General features: G+C 41.3%; 1 protein-coding gene across 3 annotated transcripts in view; it reads left to right on the forward strand.

Moving 5' to 3' along the window:
* The window catches only part of LOC122555008 (proteolipid protein DM gamma), a 193851-nt gene that overhangs the window by 109655 nt on the left and 70737 nt on the right, over positions 1 to 13459 (forward strand). Inside the window, exon 1 of one of the 3 annotated variants that reach the window (XM_043700578.1) lies at positions 6191 to 6500. The exons of 1 other annotated variant lie outside the window; for it this stretch is intronic. In XM_043700578.1, the coding sequence (XP_043556513.1) occupies positions 6437 to 6500 (64 nt within the window). In that variant the 5' untranslated portion in view covers positions 6191 to 6436. Of the gene's footprint in view, positions 1 to 6190; positions 6501 to 13459 lie in introns of those variants that run through there. One more of the 3 variants, XM_043700580.1, reaches the window with a different exon arrangement.

Genomic DNA, 13459 nt, shown 5'->3' on the forward strand with positions numbered 1-13459 from the left:
TTTTCAACTTAGGGTTGTTATGAGACATGCAGCAAAGTTAAACAAGGACAATATGTCTGTTTAACTTTAAATCAATGTCCAACTATTTATTTATACCATCAGTTTGGCATAGAATCTAGCTTTGCGCAAATTCATTTTCAAGCTACTTATTCTGAGTCACGAAACCTCCAAGTTAAATCTGGGTAAAAATCATGCAAAAGTAGTATGTGGGCTAATAATTAACAGCATGACACAGTCAAGATACCTTACTATAGTCCTTTATTATCCTTATTGTGTTTATTGATAGCCTGACACATGAAAACCACAGCATTTTGCATGGGTAATTAAATTGTTTATTTGTCTCAAGCTAATACCTGCCCTTAGCTTTATTGACTGAGCCCATTAATTAAGTGTGAAAATCCATTTTCATCTGTGCATTAAAATTTAATTGTGAAGTGTCTTTATTGCTCATTATTCTTTGCAAAGCAACCAGCGTTTCAATACATTCATTGAATTAATGTGCCATTAAGTTCTGTGAAGAGCATTTTACAAGCAGTTATCATGGCTTTTGTATTTGTAATAAAAATGGTAACCTGCATTTTTTTATTAATTGATGTGCGTTAGAAAAAAATAATTTCTCTGTGCCTGTCAAACTAAATCGATTTGGTAAGTGGGCTGAGGTTGTTGCCAAGTGCTGGCAAAAGCAGTTCCTGTTTGCAGATTTGTGTGATTCAGAATGCTGTGAATGTTTCCAAAGAAATGGCAATATGTCCAGAGGGGAGTTTTCTTTTTATTTCTCTGGAATAGTAGGGTTTTTAACGGCATGCAGACCAGGTTTGTATTTCAGGCTCCTTTTTTAAGATTCTCAAGTTGCATCTTCCTTCACTTTATGTATGGAGACCACTGGTGCCAGATTAACCCCCCCCCCCCCCACCCCCACCTTGAGCCATTAGCTGTGTTCTGGAAAAGAAACAATCAAATAAAAGCTAGCATTATGCAAATGGCGTTCTCAGAATTTGTGCTGCAATTACCCCAGAAAGTTTGATTTAGTTCCCATGTCACAGCTCCGATATGAATGATGATGAAGGAGAGGACAATAGGAGCTGTTCTCAATGGTGAGACTCTGCTGCTCTCTCTCCCATTATCTATTCACAGCCGAGCTGAATAGATCTGAAGAGATCATTCACCCGTGAAGACCCAGGGCCGGCAAGCTGCTCGGAGACATCACTTTCTCATGGGCCGCATCCACTTTGCTGCTGCTCCACGGGACAATGTTAACAGCGAAGCCATCGTAGGACTGAAATGCAAGAGTTATATAAAACCAACAGCACATGTCTTTGTGATTCCTATTTCTGCCATGTCTCTCTCTCTCTCTCTCACACACACACACACACGATACATATTGCTTGCTGAAGCCACACTCATTTAAAAATACTTCCAAATTTGCTGCAGTATTAACATGAAGAATGTGATTTGGGGCAATCTTCACGGCTAAATGTGGTGAAGCTCAGTTGCATTTGCACAGCAGGAAAATGAGTAAGCATTCAAGTGTTCCGCAGTTTTCTTAAGAAATTCTGCTGCAAGTTCGGTCTGGCTGCCAAATCCATCACTCCCTGGTATCTATCATTGGCTGACTCACTGCTTACAACCTTGATATCAACCTTTGATCCTGTTCCTGGCTATGCGTCTGTCCCATCAGAGAGGTTGTCTGTTTCCCTCACTTTGATATTGCTGCACTCCGTGCCATTGCAAGTCACCTGCTACTGAAATCCTCCCCCCTCCTTACCTCTAAATCTAGCTGTTTCAGCAAACCCCAGGCCGCCCTCCCATATTTCACCCTCCATAAACTCTAGCTCATCCAAGACTCTGCTGCCTATATCTTAACTTTCACCAAGCCCCATGGACCGTTACCCACTGTGCTCATTGAAAACGTGGCTCCAGTTGAGCAATGCCTCCAAGTAGAAATTATCATTCTTGCTTTCAAATCCTGCTACCATCTTGCCTCTCCCTGTTTCCATAACCACCTTCAGCTTCAGAACCTCTGAGATAGCTGTGATCCTCAAATTCTGGTCTCCTGGGCATGTCCTCCAATTTTCATTTGACCTATCATTGGTGGCCATGTCTGCAGCTGCTTAAATCTTAAGCTCTGGAGTTTTATCCCTCTACTCCTCCAGCTCTCGAACTCTCTTTCATTGAAGACTCTCCTGAAAATCCACTTCCAACCAGTCCATTGGTGACATGCGCTGCCATTACCTTATGTGGCTCGATATCAACTTCTGTTTGACAGTGCTCTTACATAGTGCCTTGGGATGCTTTACCTGGTTAAGGGCACAATTGAAATACAGGTTTTATATTGGAGACGAGTTAGATTTCTCCAAGTGACTTTGTTATGCATGATCCTCACTGGGGAGTTTTACTGGATGCACAAGGGATTTGTAGGCAGACAACACAGTGGGACTGGACATTTGGATTGGGGATTATTGGGAAGGCGGGAGGGGAAAATCATATGAATATAGCCATGCATGTGATGGGGTGTGTTATTCCAGTGCGAGGAATTATGCTGACTGATGTTGGAAAGGAAGGTTTGAATGTTGGTCCTGTGCAACCTCTAATGCGTTCCCTCTTTCCTGTCATGTTTGGATGTTCTGAGAGTTTAGAGAAATTGCAAGAGTAGTGTTCTGCTGTGATACTTCTAATAAGAACTTTACCCATCAGGAATGTCTTAAGAAAGTTACTTTGTGTGAGCCAAACATCATAACTCACTAATTTAGTTTGGCCCGGAAAACCAAGTGGAAAATCTCCTCCCCTGCATACATTGAAGAGACAGGAGTAGTGTATAAATAGAAACTAATGCTGGTGCCATTGATGTACTGTATTTAGAAACTCAGGTAATTGTTTTAAAAGACTGGATTTTTATGGAGTCGGGGATACGCTGGAGGAGTGAAAATAGCCAAATTCTGGGAATCGGGGGTTTAAACTTTTCAGAAGCACCTTTTTAAGGGTATTGCCTGATTTGGATTGTGAACTGGCACACTCAACCTGGTTAGCTGCACAATAGGGATAGACGTGAACCAGTTGTCTGCAATTTCGGTGGAATTAAGCCAGCTTTTCGAAAAGCCAAAGACTGTACCACTTCAGCCATGTTTCAAACTGTAGTCTGGATGTAAAGAAAGTTCAAAAGGCTTTTTGTTCTAAACCAGGTTATGCTCCAATATCAATCCCAGGTCCTTCGTGGTCTCTAAACCAAGCTGTTCCATTTCAACCACTTTACACTATGGAATCAACAAACACTATAATGACAAAGGAATGTGTTTTTTAAAAAAAGTCATTCATTCATAACTTTTTTACTTTCATTTTTAAAAAATGTTCTTCTTACAATAGGATAATATAAGTTTGATTCATCCTGATCCTTTAAGAGTATAAAAACATAAGAACTAGGAGCAGGAGTCGGCCATCTGGCCCATCGACTCTGCTCCACCATTCAATCAGATCATAGCTGGTCTTAAAATACCAGTAGCAGAAACTAAAAGCACTCGAACTCTTTAATCCTGTGTAAAAGAAGTTGTGTAATTGACAGAAGAGATCAAAGACCTGGAATTGTCAATCAAGCAACACTTCTCTGTTTCAGCAGTCAAATGGATATCGAGGGTGCTCAGCCAATACTTGTTATGTATTCGTTACACATTTAGAAATTGGTGTTGTAACTGTGGTGCACACACAACCTGTTCCAATACTGTCAAATAATGTCTGAAAATGTGTTGCTGGAAAAGCGCAGCAGATCAGGCAGCATCCAGGGAACAGGAGAATCGACGTTTCGGGCATAAGCCCTTCTTCAGGAATGGGCTTATGCCCGAAACGTCGATTCTCCTGTTCCCTGGATGCTGCCTGACCTGCTGCGCTTTTCCAGCAACACATTTTCAGCTCTGATCTCCAGCATCTGCAGACCTCACTTTCTCCTGTCAAATAATGTCATCAATAAAATGATAGAAGGGGACATCACTAGTGATATCAAAGGGCACTTCCTCAGCAATAAACTGCTCCCTGACATTTAGTTTGTGTTCCACCAGGGCCATTCATCTCCTGACCACATTACAGCCTTAGTTCAAGCATGGAAAAAGTGCCAAGTTCCAGAGGGCAAGTGAGAGTGACTGCTTTTGATTTCAAGACTGCATTTGACCAATTATGGCATTAAGAAACCCTAGCAATATTTGATTTAGGGGAAAAGCCATCTGCTGGTTAAATTCATACCTAGCACAAAGAAAGATAGTAGTGGTTATTGAAGGTTGGTCATCTCTATATTGTGTGCTTGGCTCAACTATTTTCATCTACTTCATCACTGATCTTCCCTCCATCATAAGGTCAGAAGTGGGGATGTTCACCGATGATCGCACAATGTTCAGCACCATTCGCAACTCCTCAGATACTGAAACATTGAATTTCAAAATGAAGTTACCAATGACAAGAAACTGAATTGGACTAGCCATATAAATACTGTGGCTGCAAGAGCAGGTCAGAGACTAGGAATCCCACAGTAGGTACTCACCTCCTGACTCTTGTCAATCACCTATAAAGCAACAGTCAGGAGTCTGATAGAATACTCCACACTTGACTGAATGAATGCAGCTCCAACAACACTCAAAGCCTGACACCATCCATATCAAAACAGCCTACTTAACTGGCACCACATCTTCAAACATTGATTCCCTCAATAGCAGTACAGTGTACCAGCTACATGATACACTGCAGAAATTCACCACAGTTCCTGAGATAGCTCTTTCAAACCCTTTGACCACATCCATCTGGACAAATAAGGGCAGCAGATACATGGTAAAACTATCACCTGCAAATTCCCCTTCAAGCCACTCACTATCCTGACTTGGAAATTTCGCTGTTTTTTTTTTGTTGAATCAAAGTCCTGGAACTTCTTCCATAATGGCATTGTAGCTTTACTTACATCAAAAGATATGCAGGTTAGGTAGATTGGTCATGCTAAATTGCTAATAGTGACCAGGGATGCGCAGGCTAGGTAGATTAGCTGTGGGAAATGTAGGGTTCTCTGGATAAGATAGGGTGTGAGATGCTGTTTGGAGGGTCAGTGTGGTCTTCATGGGCCAAATGGCCTGCTTCCACACTCTAGAGATTCTATGATACACCAAATGGGCTGCAGCGGTCCAAGAAGTCAACTTAACTCCACTTTCTCAAGGGCAATTGATGCTGGGCATTAAATGCTGTCCCAGCCAATAGTCCTCACAAGCCATGTATTAATTTTGAAAGGCCATCATTGGACAATGTAGAGATTTGGTGGGAAGCAGAGGTGGGGTGTAGTCAATTTTAACCTAAACTTACCATTGGGAAATAGTGCAGCACTTGTCTTACATTCAATTTGATTTTCCTCTCCACTGAAATCAACTGAGACTATTACGGGAAGAGTGTAGAAACAAACCTGAAAGGGAAGCTTAGAAGGACCAGAAAGTCTACTTGAACAGGGTGTGTCAGATTACTACAATATTCAGGTTTTGTATTGCTCAGTCAGTTCACCTTTTCTATTGAATTCTCTGGGCATCAGGACTTACAACAGAATCGCAGTCTAGCAGGGCCTTGCCAAGTTATATATTAAATAAGTATAAGATAGGAGTTTATTTATGAATAATTGAGTTATAGCATTTTAATACAATTTAATTGATTTGGTATCTTCATATTGAGCTAAGAAAGTATTTTTGCAAACAACTAATGGTTCACTCTTCAGCTTTATTGACCTCAGTGTTAATTATGTACTTTTCATGATTTGTGAATTTACTGTAAATATAAGGTGCAGTGCTCGCTCAAAATCCAGCAGCCAGTGCTGGGATTTGCATGGAAATTTGGAAAAGAGCAAAGAGACAATTGGCATAAGTTTAAACATTCAGAGCACGATTTAATGGTGCTCTTTGAGAAAAGTGGTCCTCCCATTGTGTGGTGGATGTGTATTCTCCTCCGAGACAGCACATGATGGGGTTTACTTGGTGACTGCTGTGAGTGGATGGGGTCCCTTTCATTGTGCACACAAACTCTCTTATAATGTAATCAATCCACTCTTCAGTGATGCGGCTCATTGTCATTTTATTCAGAGCATTTCAGAGAACAGGCAGTGGATGAAGAAATGTACTTTTAAACTGGAATTGGGCAGGGACTCGAGCAGAATTTTAATTCTGAAGAGCTGTTTTATAAGTGGAATCCTCTGTGACGTATATTGTGACTGGTCGTTGGCAGGAATCTTCACAGACCAGTGAGTTGAGTAAAATCAGATCTGACAAGACCTCTGCATCTCTGGAAAAAAAAACAGTGCTTTACAAAAACTGCACAGAGCAGCTCAGTCACTGCCCCCGTGTGAGTTTAAGGTGAAGAAGAAAAGGACAGGAAAACAAAGCGAAGCCAGAGAGAAGAAAGCGTTGTCTCTGAGTTTGTCTTTGTGTATAGAATGAAGCCAATCTTGGAAACTACAACCACCGGGGAAAACGATGAAGCAAGCCAAGAGAGCAAAGGTACTGTGCCACAGGGGCTCATCTCTGAGCTATTTATGGGTCTGTATCCACATGCATACAAAGAGGTTTTAAACACTGCCTATAAGTTGCCTCTGGCTCTGAATTTTGCTCTGCTGTTTTACAGCAGCTTCAGCTTTTATAGAAATTAAAGAATATTTTAAATTTTATTGAATGCTCATGTGAATGTCCATTGATGACCTTATTGTTTTCTCTGTTCATACATGTTTGATACGCATCATGGTGGATAGAGAAAGGCTTTTCAGGAGCATAACCATGTTGTAGCTGATCAATGGGATCAAATTCGCCATTTCATCAGACTCAATAAATCTAGTGCACTCTTGCATCTCTCACCGAAAGCTACTATCATTGATTTAATACATTACCAGACAGTAATGGGATTCAACTGTCAGAATAAGTTTTTGGTAAATGGAGGTTGTCAGTAGAGTATTCATCATCATCAGGATGCATATTGGGAGAGACTAGCTGTTTTAATTTAATGTATTCTAAAGCATAATTCACCACTAGTGGGTTGGAAACCAGTTATCCTGCTGGATTAAGTATCAAATGTTTATGTACAAATACACGATATAATTGCCTGAAATTTTGCAAATTGCTTTCCTCTGGTTAGTTTTGCATCTTTCTCACAGCTATAAATACTCTTTGGTGTCTTGGTTTACCTCCTTTAAACTTGAGCTTTCTGTATTCAATTAATTATAGTTAATGTAAATGTAACGGGCCCTCTCTGGAGAATTATGCAGCAGTTATTAAGATTCCATCACCCTAAATGGCTTTCGTTGTCTGCAAATAGTGTTGATTTTTCTTTTCCCCCCCTCTGTGTTTCTATACATTTGGAATCTGCAATTATGGCCAGGTTATTTGCATTTAGCAGGAAAATGAGATTCATTAAAGTTCCTGTAACACGTTGATACTTCTTCATGTTAACTTTAAGTGTAGGTAGAGGGACAGAGAGGTTCCAATTGTCTGTGTAAAATTCCTTTTACTGTACTGAAATTGGTTTTCCACTATAATTTTGTACGTTACTGTACCTTTACATCAATCAATTCCAATGTGTTGTCTGATATTTTCTCGTTAATAACCAAAGTGGCTTTATCAACCTCCTGCCACTTTGACATAATTACAGACTACCAGCTCTTTCTAACTCACTATGTTAGGTTTAGGAACCCTTTTCCTGAAACCAGATGGAGGATCTTGGCTACCAAGGCAAGCAGGTTGAGTTTGAAAATGTCCTGCTTGACAACAAAGCGGGAGTGTTACTCTGGGGAGGGAGCAGTGGGTATGGGTTTGAGTTAGGCCTGCTTGGCCTAGAAGCAGGCTGTGGGTGCCTAGGGGGCAGGTGAGTAATGAGGCCTAAAAGTCTGGCCTCCATTTCTTTGTCGGTAGTTATTTTCAAAACTGAGAAACCCTCTAGTCCATATCCCTCCATCACAGTTCCTTAATCCATAATACTAGTCCTTGGGCAAAGGTCAACAAAGAGCTCTTTTGACATTGTATCAAAGGTGTCCAAAAGCATTGAGGCTGAGGAGCTTGCAGCTTTCTTCAGGAGTTATAAAAAAAAAACCTCAGATGCTGGCAGTTATTCAGATTATATCTGCTCAAGAGCCTTTTTATCTACTTCATCAGTTTATGACTCCCACGTTGCAGGTTGAGATCCTTGCAGCAGCCGTTCTGGAGTATTATTTGAAAGCCGCACTGATTTCAAATGGACTTGCTGAGTTCAGGTTTCAATCCTGTTTGATCCATGTCTTGCTCCTTGCCCTGCACTCGCAAAAAATGTGAATCTCAGAAACTGGGCCCGTTTTCTGCATCTGGGGAGATGCCAGCTGACATTTTAATGCATCTTTAGGATTTTCCTAAATTCCAGAAAATGCGTCCCCTTAATTTCAATGGTGCGTTTTGTTTTCTTCCTTGAGTGGCTGGGTCAGTAATAACTGTGAGCATTCCTAGTTCTGAGTGACTTGTAGTCTATTACATTTGTGTGGTTCCTGGCAGGGGTTATATGCTTCTTGGGAAGCTTGCCTGTCCAAATCCATGAAATCTAGTTGGGAGCAGGATGACATTGGGGCCTGCAGGCCCCAGTGTCTTAACTCACAATACTCTTAGTCATGCAATGTATTAATTTTACATTCCTCATCCTTATTTCAACTCTCCCTATGGCCTTTGCCCCACCCTATCTGTCTAATATCCTCCAGCCCACAACCACAACCAGATATCTATAATTGTGGCCTGTTGTACATTCCTAGTTATAATTGCCAAATCATTTGGCGATTGTGCCTTCAGTTTGCAGGGGCAAAATTTTTTGGAATTCTCTCTTGCACATCTCGACCTCGCTTCCTTGCTTTCTTGTTTTCACTGTCTCCTTAAAACATTAACAAACGCCTTCGGACATTTCATTATGATGAAAGGGTTATACAAATGTAGGTTATTATAAACAATCTGATAGTATGATGGTGCCTCTGTTCAGGCTGTTATGTGCAGCTAAACATATAAAGAATGATTGTCTTTAAAGAGGCCACAAAGAAACATGCAGTTCCCATGTGCTTCAAACGGGGAAAAAATAAGGGAGAGTCCGTAAGCTCAGGGTTTTCACTCTTGTGTTATTGCTCTGTGATTTTCCTTAGAATGAGGGAACTTGTGCCCGCAGCTCAAATAGTTCTGGCCATATGTAGCCCAGAATGCATTGCAGGCAGGTTCGCTCCTGTTACTGCCTCCTCTTCACGGTATCTGCCAAGGAATAACTCTGTGCTTAGGACTGTCGAAGGACCTCACTGATTTATCCTTGGGCAGCATATTGAGGCCTTGCCAGGTGCTCTGCCCTGTGTGGGGAACTGCAGTTGCCCAATAACTAGCAGTGAGCAATAGGTAGATGAAACTCGCTTTAATATTGCCCTGTAACCGATAATGCAGAGGAATCCAGGCTGTTACTGGTAAACATTTTAATTAAATGAAGAGTTCAATGCCAAAACTAAACAGTATTTAAATTCATATTTTTTTAAGGGTACCAAAAGAATTATTCGTCTTCCATTGCTGTTCCAAATTGTTTTCTTTTCCATTAACCTCAACTTGGGAACAAGATCAGAAGCTACAAGGCTCCCTAACCCAGCAAGGATTTTATTCATGGCATTATTGCAATTGTGGTCAAACACCCCATAATTTTCTACATAACATGGGTAAGGAATTTGAATTTTGCTTATTAAACTTGCCCTCTGGTCTATGAAATTGCTCTGTTACAACTAGTCATAAAGCAGATCACCAGAAATTAAAATGTGTATAGATTTCAGTCACGTTACTGGGATTTTGTCCCTCAATGGAGAAATTAAAAAGGTACCGAGCTTCAGTTTTTTAAGATGGTAGATTGGTTTTCTTGTGCTTTCCCAAACCAGTGCCATTTTTCTGAAGCCATCCCAAGGGTCAGGAAGGATTTACCTGCCATCCACACATGCACAGCTTCTGAGGCTAGGGTCACTATTGTGAGGACCATAGGAACACACCATACACATGCACCGATGTGGGTTTTTTGAACTCTTAAATAAAAATGCAGCTTCCTGGGAATTTGTGACTACTGGGAAGCCTTCTGAGGGGATGGAAACATTCTGAAAGGTGAAGTGTTTTGTATTGTAGATGTGTTTTTGCTGCAGCGTTTAATTGTAAGGCTTTGTCCTGCAAAGATCAATTGAGCACTATATTGACATGGAATACATTTTTCCATTGTAGCACATTTTCCAATGCGTTAAAAATGTAGAAAATTGAGTGACTGACAGTGTTAAAAGATTAATACAAATCCAGGCACTGGAATTTGCCCAATAGGGCGGCACAGTGGCTCACTGATTAGCATTGCTGCCTCACAGGACCAGGGACCTGGGTTTGATTCCAGCCACAGGCAACTGTCTGTGTGGAGTTTGCACATTGTCCGCGTGTGTGCGTGGGTTTCCTCTATGTGCTCTGGTTTCCTCCCACAGTCCAAAGATGTGCAGGTCAGGTGAATTGGTCATGCTAAATATTCAAGGATGTGTAAGTCTTTTGTATTAGTTAGTGGAATGGGTCTGAGTAGGTTACTCTTTGGAGGTTCGGTGTGGATATGTTGGGCCAAAGGGCCTGTTTTCACACTGTGGGGAATCTATGATTATTTATTTACAAACAATCTGCTTTGAAATGTAGAAGTCCCAATGTATTCTTGCAGCTTCAGCCTCTGGAGATGGGAAGCTAATGTTTTGAAAACTGTGGTATTTATGAATGTTTCTGAGTTCCAAAAGATATGGTGCATTGATAATAGCTATTTGGCATGAATAAGTGACAGCTTTAAAGGGGTGTAATCATATATTCTACCTTTATAGTTACAGGTGCATGGCTATTTATTTATGCAACTTAATGGCCATAGAGTCATTGAATCATATAGCATGGAAACAGACCTTTCAGTCCAGTTGGTCCATGCCAACCATGTTCCCAAACTAAACTAGTCCCACCTGCCCGCATTTTGTCCATATCATTCTAAATCTTTGCTATTCATATACTTATCCAAATGAGTTTTAAACATTTTAACTGTACCTGCATCCATCATTTCCTCTGGTAGTTCATTCCACACACTAACCACTCTCTGTGTAAAAATAAAAAATTGCACGTCATATCTTTTTAAATCTTTCTCCTCTCATCTTAAAAATATGTCCCCTGGTTTTGAACTGCCCCACCTTAGGGAAAAGGTCTTTGCTATTCATCTTATCTATACCACTCATGATTTTATAAACCTCTATAAGGTTACCCCTCAAACTCCTATGCTCCAATGACAAAAGTCCCAGCCTATTTTTATAACTGAACCCCTCTATTCCTGGCAATATCCTGGTAAAGCTTTTCTGAACCCTCTCCAGTTTAATAGCTTTCCTATAAGGGTGACCAGAACTGCACACAGTCCTTCAGAAGAGGGCTCACCAACCAGTTAAAGTATTAACATAGGGTGGCATGATGCCTCAGTGGTTAGCACTGCTACCTCAGGGCACCAGCGACCCGGGTTTGATTCCGGTCTCTGGCAACTGTCTATGTGGAGTTTGCACATTCTCCCCGTGTCTGCGTTGGTTTCCTCTGGGTGTTCCGGTTTCCTCCCACTGTCCAAAGATGTGCAGGTCAGGTGAATCAGCCATGCTAAATTGCCTATTCTGTTCAGGGATGTATAAGTTAGGTGCATTAGTCAGGGACCAATATAGGGTAGTGGGAATGGGTCTGGGTGGGTTACTCTTCAGAGGGTCGGTGTGGACTTGTTGGGCCGAAGGGCCTGTTTCCACACTGTAGGGATTCTAATTCCTAAAAAAAGTTCCCATTTTCATGCTTACCTCTGCCCCTTTTTCATATCTTTATAGATTTAAAAGAATTCCCATAGCATTGCAGAATTCCTGAGGATTGCATATAGTAAATACTATGTGACGAAGTATAGACAATCATTAGGGAAAGTGGTGTATCTGAGAGGTATATAGGGGTGTGTGGCAGCTGCGGGTGGAACGATGATGTTGGCAGTTGGGCTGCTATCTTGCTTTTTAACCAACCTGCTCCCACATCCGTAATTCTCCTGCACAAAGAAACGCTTTGTGAAAAATGCATTTTGAACCCGAAGCTTGTTCAAAAAGGCAAAAGCTCTATGGAAAGTCACACCTGCATTGATGGAGATGGGAAACTGCATAGATTAGGTATCTCCTAGACTGTGTGAAGGTACAGCCTGGAGTGTACATGATGGTGGATGAGCTGAACCCCTTTCATATTCAGTGCAAAGGAGCTCTCTTCAAAAAGCTAGTTTGGTTTCCCAGATGCTGCAGCAGTGCAGTAGACTGGCTGAATCCTGTTTGATCTCTTTGTAGTCATGTGTGCAGATGGGATAGAAAAATGAGCATTCTTAGATGCAGATTCCAATGGATCACAAAGTGGTGGGCAGACTGAAATCTAGTGCTGGCTTAATAATGACTCTCTTTATATAAAAACACAGGCATCATATGGAGAACACCCACACAACCACAGAACAAATACTTACATCTTGTCTGAGCTCATGACATTAAATCAGATGACCCTCCCAACATCTGAAATGTAAACCTATTTAAAGGTCCAGATTGCATCAATATTTCCTTGAAATACCATAGACAAGCTCTCATTTGAAAGGAAGATGAATATTTTCACATCTTTCACAGTAACTGGAAGTTTCCTGAGAAAACGTTATGCGAGTCATACTAATTTATTTATTCCAACATCAAAACAGAAATAAAACATCTGGTTAATCAACACTTGAAATAGGAAAATGGATTAACCTTAAACCTGCTGTGAATTTTTAAAATTCTCTGCTTTCAGTTTAGATCTGCCGCATTCATGTGACATTTTTGTTTATTTCTCTGATCTATTCAAACCTTGGCTCAGATCAGAGATGTGACATCTGGTTGCCATTTAGAATGGTAGCTGTCGCTTTGGGGACTTGGAATAGACCAGTCTGGGCATAATGCTCATTCAGCACAGCCAGCGAGACCCAGTGAAATCATCCATTTCCACATGTTGGGGTTAGGGAAGTGTGAGAGTTGGAGGAGAAACAATGTCTTCTCCAAATTGGATGGTAATGTTGGGTTATGAGCAGTTTGTGGGAACGTCCAAACATGGAAGCTGCACTCTTCATCCATCTTTCTCTGAAGTACGTTGAGCATCACTATGGTAGCAGGTTTGGACGCTGTTAACTTTTTGAAAACTTGATCAGTTTAGATTGAAGCTGAAAATGTGTTGCTGGAAAAGCGCAACAGGTCAGGCAGCATCCAAGGAGCAGGAGAATCGACATTTTGGGCATAAGCCCTTCTTCAGGAATGAGGAAAGTGTATCCAGCAGGCTAAGATAAAAGGTAGGGAGGAGGGACTTGGGGGAGGGGCGTTGGAAATGCAATAGGTGGAAGGAGGTCAAGGTGAGGGTGATAGGCCGGAGTGGGGTGG

Source organism: Chiloscyllium plagiosum, chromosome 12 (assembly GCF_004010195.1).
Source record: "Chiloscyllium plagiosum isolate BGI_BamShark_2017 chromosome 12, ASM401019v2, whole genome shotgun sequence".
Classification (NCBI taxonomy): domain Eukaryota; kingdom Metazoa; phylum Chordata; class Chondrichthyes; order Orectolobiformes; family Hemiscylliidae; genus Chiloscyllium; species Chiloscyllium plagiosum.